The sequence below is a fragment of the Salmo salar genome, chromosome ssa20 (genome assembly GCF_905237065.1).
Source record: "Salmo salar chromosome ssa20, Ssal_v3.1, whole genome shotgun sequence".
In the NCBI taxonomy this organism is placed as follows: domain Eukaryota; kingdom Metazoa; phylum Chordata; class Actinopteri; order Salmoniformes; family Salmonidae; genus Salmo; species Salmo salar.
Window position 1 is genome coordinate 71,392,946 of NC_059461.1, and position 26,741 is coordinate 71,419,686.

General features: G+C 43.4%; 1 protein-coding gene across 10 annotated transcripts in view; it reads left to right on the forward strand.

Annotated features, from left to right (window-relative positions):
* LOC106581254 (neurofibromin) overlaps positions 1 to 26,741 on the forward strand; it is a 104,245-nt gene that overhangs the window by 12,534 nt on the left and 64,970 nt on the right. For 8 of the 10 annotated variants that reach the window (XR_006761013.1, XR_001323054.2, XM_014163191.2 and 5 more), the window contains 27 exons: positions 63 to 253; positions 1,786 to 1,892; positions 1,986 to 2,053; positions 6,007 to 6,082; positions 6,270 to 6,427; positions 6,513 to 6,686; positions 7,035 to 7,163; positions 7,276 to 7,350; positions 7,485 to 7,616; positions 7,771 to 7,908; positions 9,520 to 9,633; positions 9,792 to 9,871; positions 10,024 to 10,147; positions 10,400 to 10,646; positions 10,756 to 10,829; positions 10,925 to 11,008; positions 11,131 to 11,523; positions 11,765 to 11,904; positions 11,989 to 12,111; positions 12,567 to 12,767; positions 13,016 to 13,197; positions 13,427 to 13,638; positions 13,885 to 14,046; positions 14,158 to 14,261; positions 17,704 to 17,839; positions 18,692 to 18,754; positions 26,532 to 26,690. Coding sequence is in view for 8 of the 10 variants with exons in the window: in XM_014163191.2 (XP_014018666.1) it covers positions 63 to 253; positions 1,786 to 1,892; positions 1,986 to 2,053; positions 6,007 to 6,082; positions 6,270 to 6,427; positions 6,513 to 6,686; positions 7,035 to 7,163; positions 7,276 to 7,350; positions 7,485 to 7,616; positions 7,771 to 7,908; positions 9,520 to 9,633; positions 9,792 to 9,871; positions 10,024 to 10,147; positions 10,400 to 10,646; positions 10,756 to 10,829; positions 10,925 to 11,008; positions 11,131 to 11,523; positions 11,765 to 11,904; positions 11,989 to 12,111; positions 12,567 to 12,767; positions 13,016 to 13,197; positions 13,427 to 13,638; positions 13,885 to 14,046; positions 14,158 to 14,261; positions 17,704 to 17,839; positions 18,692 to 18,754; positions 26,532 to 26,690 (3,846 nt within the window). In the remaining 2 variants the exon portion in view is untranslated. The remainder of the gene's footprint in view (positions 1 to 62; positions 254 to 1,785; positions 1,893 to 1,985; positions 2,054 to 6,006; positions 6,083 to 6,269; positions 6,428 to 6,512; positions 6,687 to 7,034; positions 7,164 to 7,275; positions 7,351 to 7,484; positions 7,617 to 7,770; positions 7,909 to 9,519; positions 9,634 to 9,791; positions 9,872 to 10,023; positions 10,148 to 10,399; positions 10,647 to 10,755; positions 10,830 to 10,924; positions 11,009 to 11,130; positions 11,524 to 11,764; positions 11,905 to 11,988; positions 12,112 to 12,566; positions 12,768 to 13,015; positions 13,198 to 13,426; positions 13,639 to 13,884; positions 14,047 to 14,157; positions 14,262 to 17,703; positions 17,840 to 18,691; positions 18,755 to 26,531; positions 26,691 to 26,741) is intronic. The other 2 variants (XM_014163194.2, XM_014163199.2) reach the window with 1 other exon arrangement.

Genomic DNA, 26,741 nt, shown 5'->3' on the forward strand with positions numbered 1-26,741 from the left:
TTAGCTGTCGCCATTGTCATCGGCTAATGGGGATCCTAATAAATAAAATAAAATCCTCCCAGCAATCAAAGGACTGCCTGCGTCTGGACGAGACCATGCTGGTGAAGCAGCTGCTGCCAGAGATCTGTCACTTCATCCACACGTACCGCGAGGGCCACCAGCACGCTGCTGAGCTCCGTGCCTCTGCCTCAGGGGTCCTCTTCTCCCTCAGCTGCAACAACTTCAACGCTGTCTTCAGCCGCATCTCCACCAGGTAACCCTGATCCTGAGGAACTGCAGACTCTGACTAATTCACTGTCACTATCACTGTGTTGATGAGCAGTTGATCAGATGTGTTAGTTCAGGGCTAGGACAAAAGCCTGCCCACCTTGTTGTTCTTCCAAGGTCGATGGCAACTGACCTACATTATCTTTTGTGGAAAAATGCATTTCTGTCTTTAAAAAGTTCCACCAGACCTAATTTTCCCAAAAGTGTAATATTACAAATGAAGTTATCTCTTCAGAAGTAATGATGAGGAGACTGTTCAGGCCCCCTTTCTACTTATGCCTTGTTCGCATACCTCAGCACTTCAGTTTAGCAGCCAGCCATGGACAATGTCACTGTGAATGAACTGTTAACCCAGTCATGACGGACATCCCTCCCTCCCTACCCACCCAGGATGTTCAGGATGGTGCAACGTTACACAATGTTCAGATGGAACAATAAAACAGGGAATCCTGTTAGCTCTATTAGGTTAATTGTCCCCCACGATGAAATCGGGGAGGAGACTGTGGATCTTCCTCTGTCCGTTAGTACGTTCGTCACACACGATATCTCAGACAGCACTGGCCCGATTTTTACTAAACTTGGATTAATAAAGCGTCTTGCCATAGAGAAACAAAATTACACTGATTGGCTAAAGGGGGGCTATAGTATTCAACTGAAATTCCAAATTATGAACAAGCATATCTCCTGCCCCGTTTGAGCTACAGTCATGTCATTTTTTATGTGCATGCATTTCCTCATAAGAAACACATTTCCCATAACAACCAATATAATTTCAGGAACTTGCAAATTAAATGTCTTTCCACATGTTTTGAATTGGCGCTTGTTGCTTCCATATGCCGCACATCGCGCCGTTGTAAATCGGAGACGGGACTGTGGATAGGTCTCCGTTCGTTAGTACATTCGTACAGTTGTACCTTCGTCACACGTGATGTCTCAGACAGCACTGGCCTGATTTTTGAAGAAACTTGGGTGAATGATACATCTTCCCATAGAGATTTACGTGGATTGGCTTAAAGGAGGTGCTATAGTAATCAACTGAAATTCTAAACTTTGAACAAGCATATCTCCTATCCCGTTTGAGCTATTGTCATGAAATGTGGTTCATATATGCGGCCCCTCATGAGCAACTAGGTTCCCATAACAACCTATATAATTTTGGTACTTAGAAATTCAATTTCTTTCCACACAACATACGTTGTAATAATTGTCACTAATTGACACAAGGAGCAATACATCATCCGTGGGGGACAACATGTTTACTGTAGACTAGCAACATTCAGAAAGTTTCACATCATTGATACACTCATGTCAGTTTCCTGTCTTGAATGATGAGGGGATGATGTCAAAAAGGCAACCTTAACAAGGCTGTCCTCTTTTCCCTCTCTTCCACCCCCTCTTCTTTCCCTTTTTTCTACTGAGAAACTGTGGCTGAATAATATCTCTGCATATCATGTTTGACTGGATGAACTTGTTCCATGGCAGTGTCTGAGAGTCCTTATCCATTGTGTTCTCCCCCAGGTTGCAGGAGCTGACAGTCTGCTCAGAAGACACTGTGGATGTCCATGATATAGAGCTCATGCAGTACATCAATGTGGACTGCTCCAAACTTAAAAGACTGCTCCAAGGTAGCTACTCACTCACTCAATTCCTTTTATGTCATACTGTTTTTTTTATACTTTTTTGCTAATACTCTATTACTTTTTACTACATCCTCTCAGAAACGGTATTAAAATTCAAAGCCCTGAAGAAACCTGCCCAACTTGCCGTCATTAACAGTTTGGAAAAGGTTTGTGCACCAATATATTTATATTCAGTGCTGCTGTTTTGTGTTTATTAAGTTGGTGTATTATTATATACTACATGGCCAAAGATATGTGGATACCCCTTCAAATCAGTGGATTTGGCTATTTCAGCCACACCAGTTGCTGACCGATGAGCCACGAAGTGATGGGCCACAAGCTCACAGAACGGGACCACTGAGTGCTGAAGTGCGTAGTGTGTAAAAACTTGTCTGTCTTTGGTTGCATCACTCACTACTGAGTTCCAAACTGCCTCTGGAAGCAACGTCAGCACGATAACTGATGTCTGGAGATTCATGAAATGGGTTTCAATGGCCGAGCAGCTGCACACAAGCCTAAGATCCCCATGCACAATGCCAAGCGTCGGCTGGAGTGGTGTAAAGCTCTCCACCATTGGACTCTGGAGCAGTGGAAACGTGTTCTCTGGAGTGATGAATCACGCTTCACCATCTGGCAGTCCGACTGATGAATCTGGGTTTGGTGGATGCCAGGAAAATGCTACCTGCCCCAATGCGTAGTGTCAACTGTACAGTTTGGTGGAGGAGGAATAATGGTCTGGGTGCTGTTTTTCATGGTTCGTGCTAGGCCCCTTAGTTCCAGTGAAGGGAAATCTTAACGCTACAGCATACAATGACATTCTAGACGATTCTGTGCTTCCAATTTTGTGGCAACAGTTTGGAGAAGGCCCTTTCCTGTTTCAGCATGACAATGCCCCCATGCACAAAGCAAGGTCCATACAGAAATGGTTTGTTGAGATCGGTGTGGGAGATCTTGACTGGCCTGCACAGAGCCCTGACCTCAACCCCATCGAACACCTTTGGGATGAATTGGAACGCCAACTGCGAGCCAGGCCTTATCCTCCAACATCAGTGCCCAACCTCAATAATGCTCTTGGTGCTGAATGGAAGCAAGTTTCCGCAGCAGTGTTTGAACATCTTGTGGAAAGCCTTCCCAGAAGAGTGGAGGCTGTTATAGTAGCAAAGGGGGGACCAACTCCATATTAATGCCCATGATTTTAGAATGAGATGTTTGACGAGCAGGTGTCCATATACCATTGACCATGTAGTGTATTATTCATGTTATTCACTACTGCCACCTCTTGTCTGCTGGTGAAATGTTTAAAATACAATTTTCCACTTTGAGGACATCACTATGCCGGTTTCCATCGATCCAGGTTTATTGGGAAAAATATTGAAATGTGTAAAGAAACGGTAGCTATAGGAAAAATGCTCTAAAGATCGACAATGTTTTAAAACTTATTGCGACAAATGATGATAGAAACAATGTTTTTCAGATAAATGTTGATTGCCGAATAGTGTTGACGGTACGCAGAGCACTGTCCTGACTTTGAAGAATGCCTGATTGTTTCGACTTTATAGTTGGCTGAATGCAAGTTTTACTATCCAATTATTTCAGATCTACAGGAGTGCAAGGTTCATCATGGCACGGACCATGACAATACATTGGCACATAGGAATTATTAGACTATGGCATATATTAGTAAATTCTTGCATTCTATCCATGCTGGCTTTTGCAGGCTACCTGAGACATGGAACAAATGGGTGGGAGGGAATACAGGCTGTCGCCAATTTCTTAATGTGCAATTTGCCTAAATGGATTGTCGTGTCTTTGGTTATGCCGGATTAAGTGATATGACATGCTATTCTATAAAATCCTTTCTCTGTAATTAATATTACCTGATTGAGCTAATCATGTAAATGTAATTAACTAGAAAGTCGGGGCACCACGAAAGAGTGTTTATAGAGCTGTTATCTTCCGAATAAACTCTTAAAGACCTAGTAATATTTTACCTCAATAGCAGTCAATATTAATCGTCACCTTATTTCAGTCTCATCTGAACATCGTAAATTCTTGGTTATCTTCATGAACCCTGGCTAACCGTTTATTTACTAAATATCTAACTAATCACATTGAATTACATATACACAGAATGGATCATCCATTGATTACTAATTATGTCCTACAAGAAAACGTCCCTGGGGGACGGAACCTGTATGACGACTGCTTACACAAAGAGAGGGGGTTGGGCTTGAATGAAAGCGCGGGAGGACTGAAGAACAAAGGGAGAAGCTATGCTATCGTAAATACAGAATCTTATGCATTCTAAATAACCGCCCATTTGGAAAAGGAAAATGCAATAAATATTTACTCTGAGCTGCGCTTCGGTAGGTTGGTCGTACAGAGATCTTCCTTGTCCATTTAAGTGTCTCTGGTGGTAAACAGGTTACTTGGCAGTGTCGTGTTGTTTGTTAGAAGAGATCCTTTGTCCGTCGTTTCCTAGCCCACGTTTACAGCGGCCGCTGCTAACTCAATGGCTAGGAGGTATCATTTCTGTAGTGAATAAGAGTTCAAAGTTCATACCATTCGCAACCAAAGCTCACGCTGAGGTTGGCTTAGTTCTGAAGTTGACATGTTTGTCCTTTTAACGTGGAACCGTTGTAGTCACGCCCTCGGAACAGCTTATTATCTGAATCCTTCTGACATCGGACTGTCGCCCTAATGTACCCGGAACAGCAAGTTATTCGCCCTTTTAACGCAGAGGCTGCAGGCCTCGCGTACTCGGAACAGCTTATTATCTGAGTCCTTTTAACGTGAGGCTGCAGGCCTCGCGTACTCGGAACAGCTTATTATCTGAGTCCTTTTAACGTGAGGCTGCAGGCCTCGCGTACTCAGAACAGCTTATTATCTGAGTCCTTTTAACGTGAGGCTGCAGGCCTCGCGTACTCAGAACAGCTTATTATCTGAGTCTTTTTAACGTGAGGCTGCAGGCCTCGCGTACTCGGAACAGAAAGTTATATTTTCGTAAAGGGCTTATATAGTGGAGGGAGAGAAGGGTGTGTTTCATAGTTTATAACCAATGTCTCTTCACAGGGGCGGGCCACTGATTGAGCAGAGCTCTAACCTTATGAAAACCCAATTCTCTCATTTGGATGCTAAGATTACATTTAATCTTTTCACAAATAGTTTCATATTTCAACTTTTAAATTGCACAACAATTCCATGTGAATCTGATAACTAGAATGTGTAGACTTTCCAGAATACAGTTTGTCATCCTATCATTAATAAGAATGTCTCAGATGACATCATATTCATTAAATACCAACGCATAATGACATCATATTCATTAAATACCAACGCATATTTTCAACTGGTTTGATTACCGAAATATGGTTCCTTTCCCCCCACCTTTTGATGTTCCCCGACTCTATGTTTAACAAAGGCTTTTCAAGAGTCCTTCAGTAGGGTCAAGAGAGGAAAGGGAGAAAGGTATTTATGGGGGGTCATAAACCTTACCCACAGGCCAACGTCATGATGGGATAATGGAAACATGTTTATTCAACACTAGGTTTTTGCAAAAACTTCTTCTGTTTGTTGGTGTGACGTCATTATGTCCAGCTGTTTTTATCGACAAAAGACAGTTGGATGGAAATGCACCGTAGCAGACAATTGATCTACTGTGGCTTCGGAAAGTATTCAGACCCTTTGACTTTTTCCACATTTTGTTACATTACAGCCTTATTCTAAAATTGATGAAATACAATTTTTTGCAAATTTATTAAAATTAAAAAGCAGAAATACCTTTATTTACATAAGTATTCAGACCCTTTGTTGATCATCCTTCCATTGCTGCCACCACCATGCAAAAAAAATCTAAGCCTGTTTTTGCTTTGTCATTATGGGGTATTGTGTGTAGATTGAGACGGGATTTTAAAAAATACAAAAAATTCAATTTTAAGAATAAGGCTGCAATGTAACAAAAGGTGGAAAAAGTCAAGGGGTCTGAATACTTTCCGAATCCACTGTATTTTCTATTCAAACGTTCTAACTGTCGCCAATAAATCACTGGACAAGTTCATGGAAACATAGCTCCTGTCCCATTCTAGAGTGGACAGTGCTAAATATTTGTGTTCCTCCCCAGGCCTTTTGGAACTGGGTGGAGAACTACCCTGATGAGTTTACCATGCTCTACCAGAGACCACAGACAGACATGGCAGGTCAGTATTCTCAATAGCCTTGTATTGGACTGAAACACAATGCAGATGCTATCATTACATGCACTTAAAAAAAAATGTATGTGACATTTTCAGTCTCAAAGGGACTGTAGGGAACAGATCAGGACGATAAATAAGAAGTATGATGAGTTAAGGGCTATCTCACTCGTCTGTCTGGCACGCCCTTTAGATGCTGCGGAGAGGCTGTTTGACCTGGTGGACAGCTTTGCGGAGAGTGCCAAGAGGAAGGCAGCGGTGTGGCCTCTACAGATCATCCTCCTTATCCTCTGTCCCGAGATCACACACATCATCTCCCGAGAGGTGGTGGAGGAGAGCAAGGCCAACAAGGTGAGATGAGAGCGTACACACACACACACACACTGGGATTAAATAGGTAGTGTGGCTGATAGTTGCTTTCTCTCTCTTGTTACAGAAGCTGTTCCTGGAGAGCTTGAGGAAGGCCCTAACAGGCCAGGGGGGCAGCAAGCAACTAACAGAGAGTGCAGCTATCGCCTGTGTCAAACTGTGCAAGGCCTCCACCTACATCAACTGGGAGGACCACTCGGGCATCTTCCTCCTGGTGCAGTCCATCGTGGTGGACCTCAAGGTCAGATAAACTAAACACTCTGTCGCCCTCTGGGGGCTAGGGAACACTACAGCAGTGGTGTCTGGGTTTTGTGTTCGTCATTCCAGTCGTGGAGTAAAATTGACAATGTCCTTTCTGTATAGAACATTCTACAACGTCCTGAACGGTAAACCATGATTGATATGCCTACGGCTACCCCTTAGACTTTTATAGTGCAACTTTTGTGCTAGTGCTACCGCTATGAAGCTAATACCTATCCAATCCTCTCAGACCTTCACAAAGCCCCTTGCGTTAGGGTTAATTGGGAAATTGGTTGATTTGGAATATTGCAGACGGTCACATACAGCCGCCTCCTATCTATCCCATCAGGCCCTGCTCTTCAACCCCACCAAGCCCTTCTCTCGCGGGGCAGGCAGCCAGAACGCAGACGTGGACCTCATGATCGACTGTTTCGTCTCCTGTTTCCGTATCAACCCTCACAACAATCAGCACTTTAAGGTCAGTCAGTCTGCTCAGCGCATTGGCAGAAAATGTGCAGACCATGTCTGAATGATGCCTCAGTGTCAAAGCGGCTTTTTTGACGAAACATTAATAAAGACAATCTCCTCAGGTCTGTTTGGCCTCTGCCTCCCCCTCTACCTTTCACTTTGTCCTGGTCAACTCTCTGCACAGAATCATCACCAATGTAAGTGTGTACTGTCTCCACTACCACTTACTACCAAATTCAGTCGAAGTACATTTGATAGGACGGTGTTGATCTCATTGGCCTTTCCCATAGCAGTGCAATATTAATGATCTTCTATCCTCTTCGTCCTTTAGTCTGATCTGGACTGGTGGCCTAAGATTGATGCAGTGTACTGCTACTCTGGCGAGCTGCGACTAATGTTTTCAGACACTCTGAGCCGAGTGATGCAAGGCCTTCACACACACGCCCCACTACGCTTGACATCGGTGAGAAAGGGACCACACACACATGCGCACATTCACACTCACTTTCACACCAATCGTTTGAAACCCACTTAACTTTTGTTTTCCTGTGTAAGCCAACCTCTTAGGAAAAGTATGTGTTAGCTACAGCTGAAGTTACAACTTCTCTCTCTGACAGAGTCTGTCATTTAAAGAGAAGATGACCACCAGCCTTAAGTTCAAAGAGAAAACCACAGACCTGGACACACGCAGCTACAAGTGCCTCCTCCTCGCCCTGGTCAAACTCATCCACGCTGACCCCAAACTCATGCTGCACGTACGTCTGACACTAACCACCACATACAGTCCAAGTCAGAAGTTTACATACTCAGGTTGGAGTCATTAAAATGTGTTTTTCACCCACTCCACAAATTTCACAAACTATAGTTTTGGCAAGTCGGTTCGGACATCTACTTTGAAACTTAGAAGCTTCTGATAGGCTAACTGACATCATTTGAGTCAATTGGAGGTGTACCTGTGGATGTATTTCAAGGCCTACCTTCAAACTCAGTGCCTCTTTGCTTGACATCATGGGAAAATCAAAATAAATCAGCCAAGACCTCCACAAGTCTGGTTCATCCCAATTTCCAAACGCCTGAAGGTTCCACATTTATCTGTACAAACAATAGTACACAAGTATAAACACCATGGGACCACGCAGCTGTCATACCACTCAGGAAGGAGACGAGTTCTGTCTCCTTGAGATGAATGTACCTTGGTGCGAAAAGTGCAAACAATCCCAGAACAACAGCAAAGGACCTTGTGAAGATCCTCGAGGAAACGGGTACAAAAGTATCTATATACACAGTAAAATGAGTCCTATATCGACATAACCTGAAAGGCCACTCAGCAAGGAAGAAGCCACTGCTCCAAAACCACCATTAAAAAAAGCCAGACTACGGTTTGCAACTGCACATGGGGACAAAGATCGTACTTTTTGGAGAAATGTCCTCTGGTCTGATGAAACAAAAATAGAACTGTTTGGCCATAATGACCATTGTTATGTTTGGAGTATAAATGGGGAGGCTTGCAAGCCGAAGAACACCATCCCAACCGTGAAGCACGGGGGTGGTAGCATCATGTTGCGGGGGTGCTTTTCTGCAGGAGGGACTGGTGCACTTCACAAAATAGATGGCATCATGAGGTAGGAAAATTATGTGGATATATTGAAGCAACATCTCAAGACATCAGCCAGGAAGTTAAAGCTTGGTCGCAAATGGGTCTCCCAAATGGACATTGACCCCAAGCATACTTCCAAAGTTGTGGCAAAACGGCTTAAGGACAACAAAGTCAAGGTATTGGAGTGGCCATCACAAAGCCCTGAGCTCAATCCTATAGAAAATGTGTGGGCAGAACTGAAAAAGCGTGTGCGAGCAAGGAGGCCTACAAACCTGACACAGTTACACCAGCTCTGTCAGGAGGAATGGTCCAAAATTCACCCAACTTATTGTGGGAAGGTTGTGGAAGGCTACCCAAAACGTTTGACCCAAGTTAAACAATTTAAAGGCAATGCTACCAAATGCTAATTGAGTGTACGTAAACTTCTGACCCACTGGGAATGTGATGAAAGAAATAAAAGCTGAAATAAATAATTCTCTCCTATATTGTTCTGACATTTCACATTCTTAAAACAAACTGGTGATCCTAACTGACTTAAAACTGACTTTTTACTAGGATTAAATGTCAGGAATTGTGAACAACCTGAGTTTAAATGTATTTGGCTAAGGTGTAAGTAAACTTCCGACTTCAACTGTACATACTGAGACAATGTCCCTAGATTCTGTTTGAATAGTTAATCACCCTCCCTTCCACTTGTGTGTATGGTTTGATTTCCTCTCCGCCCTTGCGTTCACCCATACATGCATGTTTAACATTGTGTGTGTTGTAGAACCCAGGGAAGCAGGCTCAGGAGACCCAGAGCAGCACAGCAGAGCTGATTGCAGGCCTGGTGCAGCTGGTGCCCTTGGCCAATACAGCCCAGCTTTCCCAGGAGGCCATGGAGGTCAGTTTACACTCCTCCTCTCTCTTACTCTCACTCCATCTACTCTGCTTCTTTATTCTTTCTCATTCTGTCCACTTCAATTCTATTCCCTAGCATTGAATTATCAACTTCAAGTAAGGCACATTTCTCCCTATCTGTCTCTGTCTCTCCCTGCCCAGGCTCTGCTGGTGCTGCACCTGCCTGAGACCATTGAGCTGTGGAACCCTGAGGCCCCCATTGAAACCTTCTGGGACATCAGGTACAAGGACATGGTTTAGTTCTGGGGGCTTTTCAGTCCAGAGATAATCCATGTAGACAGACACACTGGTCATGGATTCAGTAGTAGTCACAGTCTTTAGGGGTGGGTGTTGAGATTCCATTGGGCTCTAACACCGGCCTATCCCATTGCAGCTCCCTGGTTCTCTTCCTGATCTGTAAGAAGCTGATTGGTCACCAGATGGTGAACAGTACAGAGGTGTTGAAGTGGCTGAGGGAGATCCTTATCTGCAGGAACAAGTTCCTCCTAAAGAACAAGGTGAGGTCAGGGACTCTAACCTCACATGAGAATAACCAATGAGGGCTAGTTTCCCAGACACAGATTAAGCCTAGTTCTGAACTAAAAAGCACGTTCACTAGAGAATCTCCATTCAAAATAATGTTTAAGTCTAGGACTAGGCTTAGGTCTGGAAAACTGTCCGGAGTGTTTTGCAGTTATAAAAGTCAAATACATGTGTTGGACATGTCTAAATGTGTGTTGGACGTGTCTAATTCCTCTCTGCTCGTCCAGGAGTGTGCCACGCAGGGCAGTGGAATCCCCATCTGCAGACAGGCCCAGACCAAACTGGAGGTGTGTTTATACATGTTTCTGTGGAGCCCTGACGCCGAGGCCGTGCTGGTGGCCATGTCCTGCTTCAGACACCTGTGTGAGGAGGCTGACATCCGCTCTTCCGCTGACGAGGTCCTCGTCCAGAACATCCTGCCCAACTACGCCACCTTCACAGAGTTCGCTTCCGTCAGCAACATAATGGCCACCGGTCAGTAAAAACGCTATGTTTTGTAGACCACTATAACATGCTCTGAGAGTCACTATACAGGCCAACGGTTTCAGACAATGACTCCCCTATGTGTTTCTCTGTTTGGTAGGACGCTCCACCCTGCAGAAGAGAGTGATGGCCTTGTTGAGAAGGATAGAGCACCCCACTGCAGGAAACACTGAGGTGTGAAAGAATAGAGAAACATTAAATACAGTTTATCCTTGCTTACATCCCTCCAGTATTAGTGACTTATCCCTTGTTTCCATGTCTCACCCCAGGCATGGGAGGACACGCATGCAAAATGGGAGCAGGACACCAAACAGATTCTGAACTTTCCCAAAAACAAGGTGGAGGATGGTCAGGTATGAGCACTTACATTTTAAGATTTGGGTGTGTTTCACCGTTAATTTTTTTTTAAATTATAAAAAAGAATAATACAGGGGACCATTGCTCCAAACTCTACCCCCTTTGTCTCCCCCTGCAGGAGTGGATCAACATGACAGGCTTCCTGTGTGCTCTGGGCGGGGTGTGTCTGTCCCAGCACAGCAAGCCCTGTGGCCCCACCACCTACAGCCCCCCCATGGGCCCCATGAGCGAACGCAAGTACTCCATGGTCTCTGTGGGCGTCTGTGAGGTCTCCAACGCTGCAGCTGGAGCCTCAGCCACCTGCTCCTCCTCTTCCTCCACTGAAGCCCCCCTGGGCAGGTTCCTGGACCGCCTGCTGGTCCTGCTGGTATGTGGTCATGAGAGGGTGGGTCTGCACGTCCGCACCAATGTCAAGGAGCTGCTGGGGCTGGAGCTCAGCCCGGTCCTCTACCACATGCTCTTCAACAAGCTCAGGATCAGCATCGGACGCTTCTTCGACACACAGGGGCCGGTGAGTGGATGGGCTGCGGAGGAGGATGGGGCACGTTAATAAATGATTTGAATTGTATTAGCGTAGAAAATCATTCTGGGGTGTTTTATAAGGCGATGGTGACTTTTTTTGCTGATTGCAGCATAGAGCCCTGCCTGCGCTGTTGTTGTCGAATTTCATTAGTTCATTATAAAACTGATTTGTTGACATTAGCAGGAATGTAGTTAAAACTGATTTCATTAATTTGTCTCTGCCCTTGCAGGTCCCCATCAATGACACTAACACCCAGTTTGTGGAGCAGACCATTGCCATCATGAAGAACCTACTGGATAACCATGCTGAGGGCAGCTCAGAGCACCTGGGACAGGCCAGCATAGAGACCATGATGCTCAACCTGGTCAGGTGAGAGACAAACACTCACGGCTTATGAAATACCCAATCAGTTGTCAATCTTCAGGACCTTATTGGGTCTCATCTCACCCCCAGGTACGTGCGTATCCTCGGTAACACGTTGCATGCCATCCAGATGAAGACCAAGCTGTGCCAGCTGGTGGAGGTGATGATGGAGAGACGAGACGACCTGTCCTTCTGCCAGGAGATGAAGTTCAGGTGTGCGACAGAGACGGCACTCCCTCCTGGATAGACCTAAACTCTAGCTTAACGCTAGCCAAACTAGCTAAATGCTACTTAAAGCTTCAGTCAGCAGTTCAAACAATACAAAAAAGTTGGATGGGGCTGGAGAAATATAAATACTCTCAAATTAACATACGTGGCTATAGAATGACGAAACCTGATATAAAAATTCTAGTTTTAACAATGCTTTGAGGCTATATAGTGTTTGTTTACATTTACTTTGTTTACAAACGTTGGAGTAAAACAAGTGTATATTTGGGGTTCTGATGAGGTATGACAGTTGAACTAAGCTCATGAGGCATTTCTAAGTTATGTTCTTCAAGAATCAATGGGTATATACATCACTTTTTTTCCTTCCCTTTAAACGCTACCATTAATTAACCACTTTAAGTAAAATTTTTGTTAATTCAACCCCTCACCACGTCTGCCAGGAACAAGATGGTGGAGTACCTGACAGACTGGGTGATGGGCACCTCCAACCAGGCTGCTGATGACGATATCAAGTGTCTGACCAGAGACCTGGACCAGGCCAGTATGGAGGCGGTGGTGTCTCTGTTAGCTGGCCTGCCTCTACAGCCTGAGGAGGGAGACGGAGTGGAGCTGATGGAGGCCAAGTCCCAGCTCTTCCTCAAGTAACTACAATATGCTTTACTCATATACCTTTTAGTCATGTAGCTGACGCTCTAATCCAGAGAGACTTAGTTATCTGTTGCTGCTCTTCAGCTTTCTGTTTACTGTGCATGCTGTAACATTTCCACACGCAAAATAAACTGTGTTTTCTGTATAGAAGTAAAGGAATACATTAACTTAAATGTGCACATAATTTGAATTCAAACTGCCTGTTAAGTGTTCTGAACCCTGCTTTACCCTCTGTACCCAGGTACTTTACCCTGTTCATGAACCTGCTGAATGACTGCAGTGAGGTGGAAGATGATGGCCAGCCGGTGGTTGGGAGGAAGAGGGGCATGTCTCGACGCCTGGCCTCCCTCAGACACTGTACTGTCCTGGCCATGTCCAACCTCCTCAACGCCAACGTGGACAGCGGACTCATGCACTCTATCGGTGATCTACTGTAGCAGTAGTATTTCTCCACCTTTTTATAGTGTCAGGAAAGCTATAATGTTAGTCCATCCATCTACCAAGGACCATAGCTTCCGAAATGAACAATCAAACCTCAATTATAATGTCCCTGTATCCTCTGCCACCCTTAATCTTTCTCTTGTGCCACCTCTCTGTCTCTCTATCTCTCTATCCGTCTCTCTCTCCTCCCCCTCCATCCATCCTTCTCCAGGTCTGGGCTACCATAAGGACCTGCAGACACGGGCCACCTTCATGGAGGTTCTGACTAAGATCCTCCAGCAGGGGACAGAGTTTGACACACTAGCAGAGACGGTGCTGGCAGACCGCTTCGAAAGGCTGGTAGAGCTGGTCACCATGATGGGAGACCAGGGAGAGCTGCCCATCGCCATGGCACTGGCCAATGTGGTGCCAGGATCCCAATGGGTATGTACGAAACACAGCCTTTTGGGTGACTAACCTTCACAATGACGAGCACTACAATAACAAACCTGATTTATTTCTAGAATCAGACATTAGTTAGACGTTAGTGCAAGGCTGGAGCAAACGCCTGCATGTCCTGTAGCTCTCCAGGAAAAGGGTTTGCCACCCCTGTGCAAGTATGAGAATGTGAGGCAGTAGTTCTAGAAAGTGGTTGAAACATGTTCGTGTGTCCTCCTGTGTCTTCTTCAGGACGAGCTGGCCCGTGTGTTGGTGACACTGTTTGACTCTCGCCACCTGCTGTATCAGCTGCTGTGGAACATGTTCTCCAAGGAGGTGGAGCTGGCTGACTCCATGCAAACTCTCTTCAGAGGCAACAGCCTGGCCAGTAAAATCATGACCTTCTGTTTCAAGGTAAAGCCACATTTCTCTCCCATACAGACAATTTTAAATGGTAGAACCTGAAGCACTCGCACCAAGCCTGGAATGTTAAATGCATTTTAATGTTGAAATTCTCTGTGTCAGGTGTACGGGGCGGCGTACCTACAGAAGCTCCTGGAGCCTCTACTTAAAGGGGTCGTCACCACCCCAGAGTGGCACAGCATCAGCTTTGAGGTGGACACAACCAGGTAGGAACATTAACTGGAAGCATTCCACACTGGTAGCTTGGTGTGGTGGTAAAGGATAGCATGTCGATTTGAGCAATTTTAGGGGTAACCATTTTTATTGAATATCTGAAACATACAATATACTTGCAGTGAAGCTGCTCAACAACTACATCATACCAGTCATCCAACAGACTCCCATTCAGAGCGACACACAGAAGCATCCATGGTCAAATCCCTGCTCAAGGGCACGTTGACAGATCTCCCACCAGGCCAAAAAACGTGAACCCGAACCCTCCAAGGTTCCCCAATAGCTGACCCAACCATTCGAGACCTTTTTGTTTCATCAGACCAGAGGACATTTCTCCAAAAAGTACAATCTTTGTCCCCATATGCAGTTGCAAACCGTAGTCTGGCTTTTTTAATGGTGGTTTTGGAGCAGTGGCTTCTTCCTTGCTGAGCGGCCTTTTAGGTTATGTCGATATAGGACTCATTTTACTGTGGATATAGATACTTTTGTACCCGTTTCCTCCAGCATCTTCACAAGGTCCTTTGCTGCTGTTCTGGGATTGATTTGCACTTTTCGCACCAAAGTACGATCATCTCTAGGAGACAGAACGCATCTCCTTCCTGAGCGGTATGACGGCTGTGTGGTCCCATGGTGTTTATACTTGCATACTATTGTTTGTACAGATGAATGTGGTACCTTGAGGCGTTTGGAAATTGCTCCCAAGGATGAACCAGACTTGTGGAGGTCTACAATTATTTTTCTGAGATCTTGGCTGATTTCTTTTGATTTTCCCATGATGTCAAGCAAAGAGGCACTGAGTTTGAAGGTAGGCCTTGAAATACATCCACAGGTACACCTCCAAATGATTCAAATGATGTCAATTGTGGCTCAGTTGGTAGAATATGGTGTTTGCAACGCCAGGGTTGTGGGTTTGATTCCCACAGGGGGACCAGTACGGGGGGAAAAAATGTATGAAATGTATGCATTCACTACTGTAAGTCGCTCTGGATAAGAGCGTCTGCTAAATGACTAAAATGTAAATGTAATTAGCCTATCAGAAGTTTCTAAAGCCATGACATCGTTTTCTGGAATTTTCCAAGCTGTTTAAAGGCACAGTCAACTTAGTGTATGTTAACTTCTGACTCACTGGAATTGTGATACAGTGAATTATAAGTGAAATAATCTGTCTGTAAACAATTGTTGGAAAAATGACTGGTGTCATGAACACCGTATAGGTCTTAACCGACTTGCCAAAACTATAGTTTGTTTACAAGAAATTTGTGGAGTGCTTGAAAAACGAGTTTTAATGACTCCAACCTAAGTGTATGTAAACTTACGACTTCAACTGTATTTAATCATCTCAACCCACCCAATTCATTATATAGATAGGCACTTTTTATTTTGTCTAGTCTAGCGTCCCAGATATAGCAAAATATATTTTTGCTCATCTGATTTGAAAAACGAATCGTCAGGAGTAGGCAACGTCATAAGTGAGTAAACTGCGATATGACTAAGGAGTTAAACAGGCAATTTTTTCCATAAATAGACAGGTATTTACCTCTCCATGGTTGCAGGATCTTGTCTATTTTTACAAGTTTTCTATTGAAATTCATTGCGGAGAGCAAATTTATATATTTTGTGAAATGAATACGAAGTATGTCTACTTCACTGTCAGCCCATTTTATAGGTAAACTGCAGGGTAATGTAAGAGTTGTATTTTTAAAGATCCAATACGTAATATTGTACATTTATCATAATTAGGTTTTAGTCCAGAGAGTCCAGAAAAGTTATCTAGATCTTCAATGAGACATTGCAGGGATTTAGCTTGTGGACTTAATATAAAACTTGAGTCATCGCCATACATGGACACCTTTGTTTTTAAGCCTTGGATTTCTAATCCTCTAATGTTGTTATTGGATCTGCTTTTAATAGCTAGCATTTCGATGGCCATAAGGAATAGATATGTTGACAGCGGACACCCTTGTTTAACTCCTCTTGACAATTCAAAACTCTCTGAGAAGTAGCCGTTATTTACTATTTTACACCTGGGGTTGCTATACATTATTTTTATGCATTTTATAAGAGAATAATCGAATTAGAAAAAATCCAGGCATTTATAAATAAAATCCAGTTCTACTTTATCAAATGCCCTTTCAAAATCCGCTATAAATACCAGGTCTGGCTTCTTAGATGTTTCATGATCTATTATTTCTAGTAGTTGTTGTATATTATCTCCAATGTATTGGAGATAATCGGATCAGGATCAGGATGAACAATACCTGATTAAAACCCTTTTTAATTCTGAGCGCTATGCATTTCGCTAGTATTTTTGCATCACAACATTGAAGTGTAAGGGGCCTCCAGTTTTTTTTTAGATAGACTGGGTCTTTATATTTGCCATCTGGGACTTAGAAATCAGACCTTCCTGCTGAGTACCTGACAGACTACCATTTCTATAGGAGTAGTTAAAACAATCTAACAATGGAGCTTTTGGTATCTCAAAAAAGGTTTGACACACCTCTACCGGTATGCCATCAAACCCTGGGGTTTTTCCAGACTGAAAGGATTTAAAAGCCTCAAAGTTCTTCCTCTGTAATTTGGCCTTCGCACTGATCTGATTAGTTAATTTTAAATTTTTTATATTATTTGGAAAGAATTCCTTACCGTAATCTTCATTCAGTGGGAGAGGATGAGACGGAAAAGAGAACGTCTGCCTAAAATAATTTGCTTCCTTTTTTAAAATATTATTCGGAGAATCATAGATTCGTCTTCAGTAACGAGTTTCTGCAAATAAAAAATAAAAAACTGTACTTTTAGTTAATGGATTTCCCTTGTTACTCTTGTCTCTAGCTAGAAACTGCTTTTTTATTATTGATGAATAATGAATTGAATGACCACTGAAGGTACATTTTAAAGGTATCCGAAACAATAAGGGGATTTGCTGAACCTACTGGAAAAATTCAGTTATAAATGATTTTGTCTTAGTTAAATATAGTTGTCCTCCAGTAAACTTTGATTAAATTTCCAATATCCCCATCTACGTGGAAAATCTATAAGAGTTATGTGAAGGCCAATTAGATGATGATCCGATCGCATTCTGTCTCCTATTAAAACATTTTAACCTTTGATGGAAGAGACAAAGTAGTCAAGACTACTAACTTGATTAAGTCTCCTCCATGTATATCTCACTAGGTCAGGGTTTTTTAGTCTCCAAATATACACTATTTCTAATGTGTCCATAATATTTGTGATTTATTTAAAGGCACGGTGATGAGTTTGTAGAGTGACTACCTTTACGGTCCATTGAGGTACTTAATACTTTGTTAAAGTCTCCTACCATAATGATCAACATTTTATTTCAATAGTGAATGACAGTTGTCGGACTTTCCCCTTCCTCTCTCTCTTCCCCCTCCTCTCTTTTTGTCCTCTCCACCCTCCCTCCCTCCCTCTCTGTAGACTTGAACAGTCAGAGAACCTTGACGAGAACCAGCGGAACCTTCTCCAGATCACAGACCGGTTCTTCCTGGCCATTATCAACTCCTCCAGCGAGTTCCCGCCACAGCTACGCAGTGTGTGTCACTGTCTCTACCAGGTAGGTTCATTCCCCACCTCTGGCCTCACGCTGCTCTCTGGGTGGGTGGAGTGTGCTGCTGTCGCCTACACCCTTACAAGCCACTGGCTTTCTTCTTCCACACTGTGCTAATAATGGCACTAGGCCACATCTCTCACTCGCTCTAATACACACACACTGGCACAACCTTCTTACTTTTCTCGGACTTTCCACTAACGTTGCTGCTATACGTACTCTGTCCTCTCCTACGTGTTCGCTCTTCATGTACTGTGACAGAACAGATTAAGGACTCTCCCTTCAATGGTGGCGGTTTGAAAAGGGGGAACATATGCAGATGAATTACCTGACTACAGCAACATCAAGACACCACAAAGCAGCTAGTGTCCCTACTGTCAATACACTGCTTACACACACACCTCCATTTCCATTAAGCCTAACTTTTCCATGAAAGAACATCTCTGTATGGACACACACACTCCACTAGCCTATTTCCTGTTTCCATCTGCATGTCTGATGAGCCGAGACCGCTGCCCTCTGCTTCCACAAAAACGGACTTTCTCTCTATACTGACTTAAAGCAACACATCAAATGTTTCGATATCATAATGAGATGAATGCAGGGTGCTTTGGAACCACTCATGTTTTTTGTTGGACACAACACCAAAATCGCACAGAACGTGAAGCTGATGCATATCGATGTCCCTTCGCTCGATACAATCCCATACTACTACCATTGTGCTAAAATCTGCCTGTAAAAAACATGCGCGTGCACACGCACGCACACACAATGCTGGTCAGTAGTAGGGCTGTGCTGGCGGCTGCTCTTGTGTGTGTGTGGTGCTGTGACCTGTTTGTGCTCATCTCTGTTCTGTAGGCTACTTGCCACTCTCTACTGACTAAAGCCACAGTTAAAGACACAAAGGAAAACAAAGAAGCAGTAAGTTCAGAGAACTTTTTCCTCAGCCCCTTTATTTTCAAAAGCAAAAATAACTTTGTTACCTTTTTATTAAAAAAGAAATAAATAGTTATGGTACTAATAGTGGCGCAAACTTACTTGCTTCCATTTTCTATTAACAACTCTGAGAAACCAGTGCATTCTGTTACAGCAGGGGTGTCAAACTCATTCTCAGGAGAGCCTGGTGTCTGCTGCTTTTTGGTTTTTCCTTTCAGTTAAGACCTAGACAACCAGGTGAGTGTAGTTCTTTACTAATTACTGATCTTAATTAATCAATCAAGTACAAGGGAGGAGTGAAAACCAACACACTAGGCCCTCCGTGAAATGAGTTTGACACGTGCTTTAGTCTCTTTCTCTCCTCCAGACAGATGGGTTTTGGGATTGGAATGGGTGGAACAGTGTTTCTCTGAATGTTTCTAGAGGCTGAATTTGGCTGCAGTGGACATGAACACATCACCAGAGGGACAGTTTTCTATGGTGCACTTCTTTCTGCGTTGCTGCAGTGCATATACAGTGGAATGTTACGTAGTAAAGTATTGTTTTTATTTATTTACATTTTTTTATCTTTTTATTTAACTAGGCAAGCCGGTTTAGAACAAATTCTTATTTACAATGACGCACTGCACCGGGCAAACCCGAATGACGCTGGGCCAATTGTGCGCCGCCCTTTGGAACTCCCAAATCATGGCCGGTTGTGATACAGTCTGGAATCGAACCAGGGTGTCTGTAGTGACGCCTCAAGCATTGAGATGCAGTGCCTTAGATTATAATATGTTTTAGAACTATAAAGGTTTTTAAGTGGCTTTGCAGAGATGGATAGTGTGACATAGTTAGCTTGCAGGGAAATGTTGGTTGCTGGGGTCTCTTGTCTCTCTCTCTCTTTCTGCCTCTGTCTGTCCTCTCCCTCATCTCCTCTCCTGGCCCTTTCTGTAGCAGAGTAACACAGTCATCTTGCTTAGTGATTGCGGTGGTTTTATGTCCGTTGTATTTGGGCCATATACTGTATAGGGCCTATTTGAAATTGGTTTATTGCACTTGTACCAAAGATTTGAATCTAAAGGCCTAGGTGAAGTGAGGATTGTCTGTCTTGTTTACATGCATGTTGGTGTCTGTCTTGTGGACTATGGTTATAAGTTATTGCTCTGTAAAACACTGTGTGTCTGGCTGATCACCTGTGGGCCATTTTTCTGCTTTGCTCTGGGAGTCATTGCTCAATATCTCCATGTATTCGCTGTTGTTTTTTAGGCAGGGGAAATTCAATGTCATTTGTTACCCCTTCTTTTTTCTGTCGCGCTTTAAAGTGGAATCATATCAGTCAAAAATATCAAAATCCCAATTAGTGTTCCAAAACCAACTTTATAAGAGCTGTTAAAAATAGGTTATATTTAACTCAAAAGTCCATGATTTACAGTCACGCATTGTTGGCTGAATAGATGGAAGCAGTTCTATGTATGATTTAATATAAATCACCAATACATTTCTTGGTAGTCCAAAAAATACTGCTATCAGGTTGTAAATCACATCTGGTCGGGTACATTGTTTGCTACATCCACCCATTCGAGATGTTTCAATCACCCAATATTTTGAACAAAAATGGACGACTGTAACGAAGGCTGAGAATGTCAACACAATCAAACTAGCAAGGGCAATGATCAGAAGTCCGCCATAACGGGGCTAATAGGCTAGTGCACGTGTCAAACTCAATAGGACACACAAGCGAGTATAAATGAGTAAACATTTGAGTCATCTACTTTATGAAATTACAGCCTGATGAGTCTCGCATCAGTTCATTTAACTTCAATTGAATATAACTTCAATTGCGCTGCGTTCGTTTGCCCCGGTTACAGCGCTCAGCCGAGGGGAAGTGTACAGACAAGCCACAGCATATTATGCATCTGCAAGCACAGCAGCGAAGGTTGGACAAATATGATTTATATCTTTGTTTTAATATGTTAAAATGCTATATACAGCATCGTATGTACATAAGTGGATATTTATAAAGGGACACATTTTTTCTAAGAAAACAATGGCCAGTTTGGGTCTTTTTTTGTAAAGGCAAAAAGGATATGTCTGGCCCGCAAATTTGTTGTGTTTTGTCAATATGGCCCGTGCGCTGATTTGAGTTTGACACCCCTGGGCTAGCATACCTATTTATGTATGTAGCTATTTATTTATTTCGCTTAAAACACAGAGCATAACATTAGCTAGGTAGCTAGCTAGCTGCTGGGAGGATGACATGTCATTGGAAGAGTGGGGTGAGCGACCGACTTTTACCACTCATCGTTTTTCGATGGCTACAGCTAGAAATGAAGGTACCATTTTTAGTTAATTCGCAGAAAATGTGAATCGCTTTGCTAGCTATGCTGAACATGAATGACTGTTATCCACAGTTATCAGGGGTGCGTGCTTAGTCCCCTCCTGTACTCCCTGTTCCCCCATGACTGTGTGGCCAAACACGACTCCAACACCATCATTAAGTTTGCTGACGACACAACAGTGGTAGGCCTGATCACCTACAATGAAGAGACAGCCTATCGGGAGGAGGTCAGAGACCTGGCAGTGTGGTGCCAGGACAACAACCTCTCCCTCAATGTGAGCAAGAAAAAGGAGCTGATCGTGGACTACAGGAAAAGGAGGGCCGAACAGGCCCCCACAAACATCGACGGGGCTGAAGTGGAGCCAGTCGAGTTTCAAGTTCCTTGGTGTCCACATCACCAACGATCTGTCATGGTCCAAACATGCCAAGACAGTCATGACGAGTGCGCTACAACACCTATTGCCCTTCAGGAGACTGAAGAGATTTGGCAATAGTACCCAGATCCTCAAAGTTCTACAGCTGTATCATCGAGAGCATCCTGACCGGTTGCATCACCGCCTGGTATAGCAACTGCTCGGCATCTGACCGTAAGGCACTACAGAGGGTAGTGCGTATGGCCCAGTCCATCACTGGGGCCAAGCTTCCTGCCATCCAGGACCTATATACTAGGCGGTATCAGAGGAAGGTCCCAAAAATTGTCAGACTCCAGTCACCCAAGTCATAGACTCCAGTCACCCAAGTCATAGACTCCAGTCACCCAAGTCATAGACTCCAGTCACCCAAGTCATAGACTCCAGTCACCCAAGTCATAGACTCCAGTCACCCAAGTCATAGACTCCAGTCACCCAAGTCATAGACTCCAGTCACCCAAGTCATAGACTCCAGTCACCCAAGTCATAGACTGTTCTCTCTGCTACCACATGGCAAGAGGTACCGGAGTGCCAAGTCTAGGACCAAAATGCTCCTTAACAGCTTCTAACCCAAAGCCATAAGACTGCTGAACAATTAATCAAATGGCTACCCGGACTATTTACACTGACACCCCCTCCCCCCCTTTGATTTTACACTGCTGCTACTCGCTGTTTATTATCTATCCATAGTCTCTTTACCCCCTGTATATAGCCTCGTTGTTGTCATTTTCTTGTTACTTTTTCCCCCCAGTAGTTTATTTAATAAAGATTTTCTTAAGTCTTTCTTGAACTGCATTGTTGGTTATGATTATATCTGTTGTATTTGGCGCATGTGACAAATAAAATTTGATTAGATATCTCTTAGTTGTCAATCAAATGTGTTTGGTGATCGATCAAATGGGCGGGCAGGCAAGTTCCCATGCAGTTGTCAAAATGTAGGTTGGTTCAAGAATGCATTGGCAGGCAAGCTGCAGAAGGATGAGCAGGCTACTATTCCCCATCGTTTATCATTGCAATTTTGGCGGCCAACTAGCAAGTTTGAGAGGATTTATCTAATGTTCCCTCTTCAGATTTGAGCTCATCTCGCTCTGGCTAGCATAAGTTCTTGATCTTGTTGTTTATGTGCATAGGCAACTGATTAAGAGGGCATACCTTTTCATGGTTGTTAGCTTAATAAAACTAAGTTCCAAAATGTAAGAAGACTCCCATGGTATTTACATATTTGCAGAAATCCATTCAGGTGGCTTTTGGCGAGTAACGTTCTAAAGTTGCGCTGTTGCTACTGCCTGTAAACACACAGTCCAGTTCAAAGTGAATGTTGGCAGGCTTCTGTGGAAAATTGCTTATTTTCATATAGACCTACTGTATTGCTCTGATTGGCTATGGCACACCGGTCTGCCTAGACGCCGGTCCTGGACAAGACCGATGTTTATATTAGGTTTTATTTACTGCAGTGTCTATTAATTGTCCAAACACATGGCTGCTTTCCCACTCTATATTGCTATAGAATTTTCATGTGCGTTACTATACGTTATTCCCAAACATTGTATGAAAATGTGAAAATTACCATATCTAAGTGCTCACTTGTCAGAAAATGTAAAATAAATATTGTCATTCATCCTGGGGGTGTAAATGAACAGATTTTAATAAGATTTTATGTTGATAAAACGTAGTCAGTTCCACTTTAAAATCAAGCTTGTCCTCCTGCTGGCATTTAGTTTGTTTTTCAAAGGCTTAATTTCCATCAAAGCTTTATTTTAAAATGTCCTCTCTTAGCTACACAAGTCCAGAGAGGAAGACATATGAATACAAATAATAATTCATATTGTGGTAAAAGTTTTGTCGAGATTACGAGATAATCAAAAGTACCATTCATCATCCATTAATTTGTTCAGATGCTCAACCACCTCAAGGAGCCCTGTGGCTGTGTTGATCGCAATGATGTAAGCCTTGAACGATGCCTGACAGGCAGCACTGTCTCCAGGCTGCATTCTTCTCCTAAGACCACAGCCAATTGCATGCTAATTAGCTATGTAGTCTTGTTAGCTAGCTTATTACTTATGTTGGTTGTTAGCTTGCATAACTGATATGTGTATAATTATAAGGGACACTTCATGTTTTGTGCATAATATTGAAATTCACAGTGGGCTCCTTGCAGACAGCCTACAAGGCAGCAGCCTGACTGCTAATCTGCCTGCAAGGAGCTTTACCTATGAAACAGCCAACGAGGCACAATCCTGATTTATCAGCCTCTGATGCTGCTGTTGAATCAGATCAAGCTCTGAGGCTGAAATTTAATCTGATCAGCCTGTTAGGAATGGAGCTCACCCACTCAACAAATGTAAATATTATCCATTTAAACGTGAAGTGTTCCTTATGCATGTTATACACTTCAGTTATGCCAGCTGTCGTGTCTTTGGCATCATTAAAACTGAAGACGTATTTATCAAATAACTCTCTAATTATTATTATTATTATTATGCGATTAACCTGATTAATCATGTAACTGTAATTAACTAGGAAGTTGGGGCACCAAGGAAAATATTCAGATTACAAAGTTATAATTTTTCTAATATAACTTTCAGATATTTTAATATCTGATCAATTAGTCTTCGAATTAATGAATTATTTACCTCACATTAGTCTCATTCCAAACGTTGTAAATTGTTGGTTATCTGCATGAACCCAGTCTTCACTATGAGTCATCCATACATCAATTGTCTTAAAATCATTGATTTACTAACTAGGTAATTCACAGAAATGTATAACAAAAACAAACAAAGTAGATATGGTTACAAAGAAATGATAGGGGAATGTGCCCTAGTGGGCTAAACCGGCATGGCGGCTTGTTCGACAAAAGGGGAGTGGGGGTCAGCTGAGAAGGCACTACAGAGTTGATAATTATAACAATTGAAATGCTAATCCTTTGCACATGAACGCTCACTCATTCAGGAACAATTGCAATCAATATATATATTTACGCTCAGTGTGTCGTCGGGATCTCTGTTGAAAAGTTTGTTTCTGTTGGAGAGTCTGTCCTCCCTCTCTCGCTCTCTGTCGTGGTTAGAATGGATAGTTCAGAGTGACATTCATTCATGTTGTTATAGATAGATGTTTCGGCGGTTGTCGGTCTTCGCGTTCAATGATACCGAATTCCTAGCTGCAGACTAGTAATTAATATCAAAGACTTGTTCTTATTCTGTCAGTATCGATAGTCTAAGAGTTTAACCACGTGGTATGGTTAGAAGTTCAGCAAGAGAAGTGCATGGTCTGCAACCCTTAGCCATCTCGTAATTGAGGTAAGCTTGGTCTCCTCTCAAAACTTGGCCCTCTCGTTATCGAGGTAAGCTGGTGTCCTCTCAAACCTTGGCCCTCTCGTTATCGAGGTAAGCTGGTCTCCTCTCAAACCTTGGCCCTCTCGTTATCGAGGTAAGCTGGTCTCCTCTCAAACCTTGGCCCTCTCGTTATCGAGGTAAGCTGGTCTCCTCTCAAACCTTGGCCCTCTCGTTATCGAGGTAAGCTGGTCTGGTGATAGAAAACCTAGGTGGGGGTTTTATTCGGGACATAGAAAAAGGCTGTCTCGTGACGCCAGGTCCTGTCTGTCCCCCTGGTGGCGTGCCAATGACTTAGTGAAACTTTAAACAGAAATACAATTCTCTCACATTAACATCATTACATAGCATCCCATCATCTCACAAATAGCTTCATACTTATTCATTCGTTTTATACAACCATTAGATGTAAGTCTCATACCTGAGACTCTTCTATAAACATGGTTATGGTAATGTTGCCGTATTGTGTCTCATGAGTTTCACAAAATTGTACCAAACGGACCAGTTCGTAGCTGGATTCTTCACCGATCTTTTCTACCTTCTCCAGAACATAAATGTCGTTCGGTTCTCCAGTTCTGGGAGGTGGAAGAAATTCCTTTGTTCTCTCTATGAAACTCTCTCTATACTGTGGCCATGAGGAGAGGGTCTCCTCATAGGAATTTTCGACCTCTTCTGACCACAGCAGCCTGGGTGTGGGAGACAGAGGTAGGGGGATGGTGCATAGAAAAGGGCTGGTGCAGAGGGAGGGGGAAATAGTGCTCGCTGTACCCAAAGAGGGCAACGTCATGACACAGCTAACAACAATCTATCTAACAAGACTACCGAGCTAACTCACTAGCTTGTTAGCTCTCAAGACTAGCCAAGTTAGCAGCTTTGTAAGGGAGTTAAGGGACGTTTAGAGCATCTTGTAAGGCATCGTTGAGGGCTTAAATGCCCCACCAGGGCTTAGCTCCCTCACAAGCTCATAGCTCAAGGTAAGGGACATTTAGCTTGCTAACATTCTAACTAATAAACTGATAATGATCTCCAAACACAAATGAAAGCATGATGTTAGCATGAGTTGTATTATTGCTTATTGTAGCAATCAATAAAAACGTATGCACTGATCCACCGTGGGCTCTGCCGCCTCAGCCACACAGTCAATCTATCATCAATTGGGGCGGCAGGTAGCCTAGTGGTTAGAGCGTTGGGCCAGTCACCGAAAGGTTGCTAGATCAAATCCCAGAGCTGACAAGGTAAAAATCTGTCGTTCTGCCCCATGAACAAAGCAGTTAACCCACTGTTCCTAGGCCGTCATTGTAAATAAGAATTTGTTCTTAACTGACTTGCCTAGTTAAAGGTTAAATAAAAATAGATAGAAATCAATACGTCCATTTCTTTTTAACCACTTTTGTTATAGTGATCATGAGATAAATAAGTTGTGATCTCACCATAACGAGGCATTTTTTTTCTGGAAGTTCTCTCTGTACTTAGCTCTTTCCTTTTTCCTCTGTCGCCCTCCCCCTCTCTTGCACTCTTACTCTTTCTCTCTCGCTTGTGCTCTGGCTGGCTTTGAGAAAGGTGGTGTGAGATCTTCTCTGTCATGTTGTACAAGCATCTAACTTTCTAATTTCCTTTCCTTTCGTGTTTTCTCTCCACTCTGTTCCAACTCCTCATCCTGCTCTCCTCCCTCCCCCTTTTCCGCCCTCCTTTTCCTTCAGGTGGTGAGCCAGCGTTTCCCCCAGAACAGTATAGGGGCGGTGGGCAGTGCCATGTTCCTGCGCTTCATCAACCCTGCCATCGTGTCACCCTACGAGGCAGGCATCCTGGATGAGAAGCCCCCACCCAGCATAGAGAGAGGACTAAAGCTCATGTCCAAGGTATGGTTTGGGAGATTCCATCTTCCTAAAATAAGCACCTTGCGTGAAAAT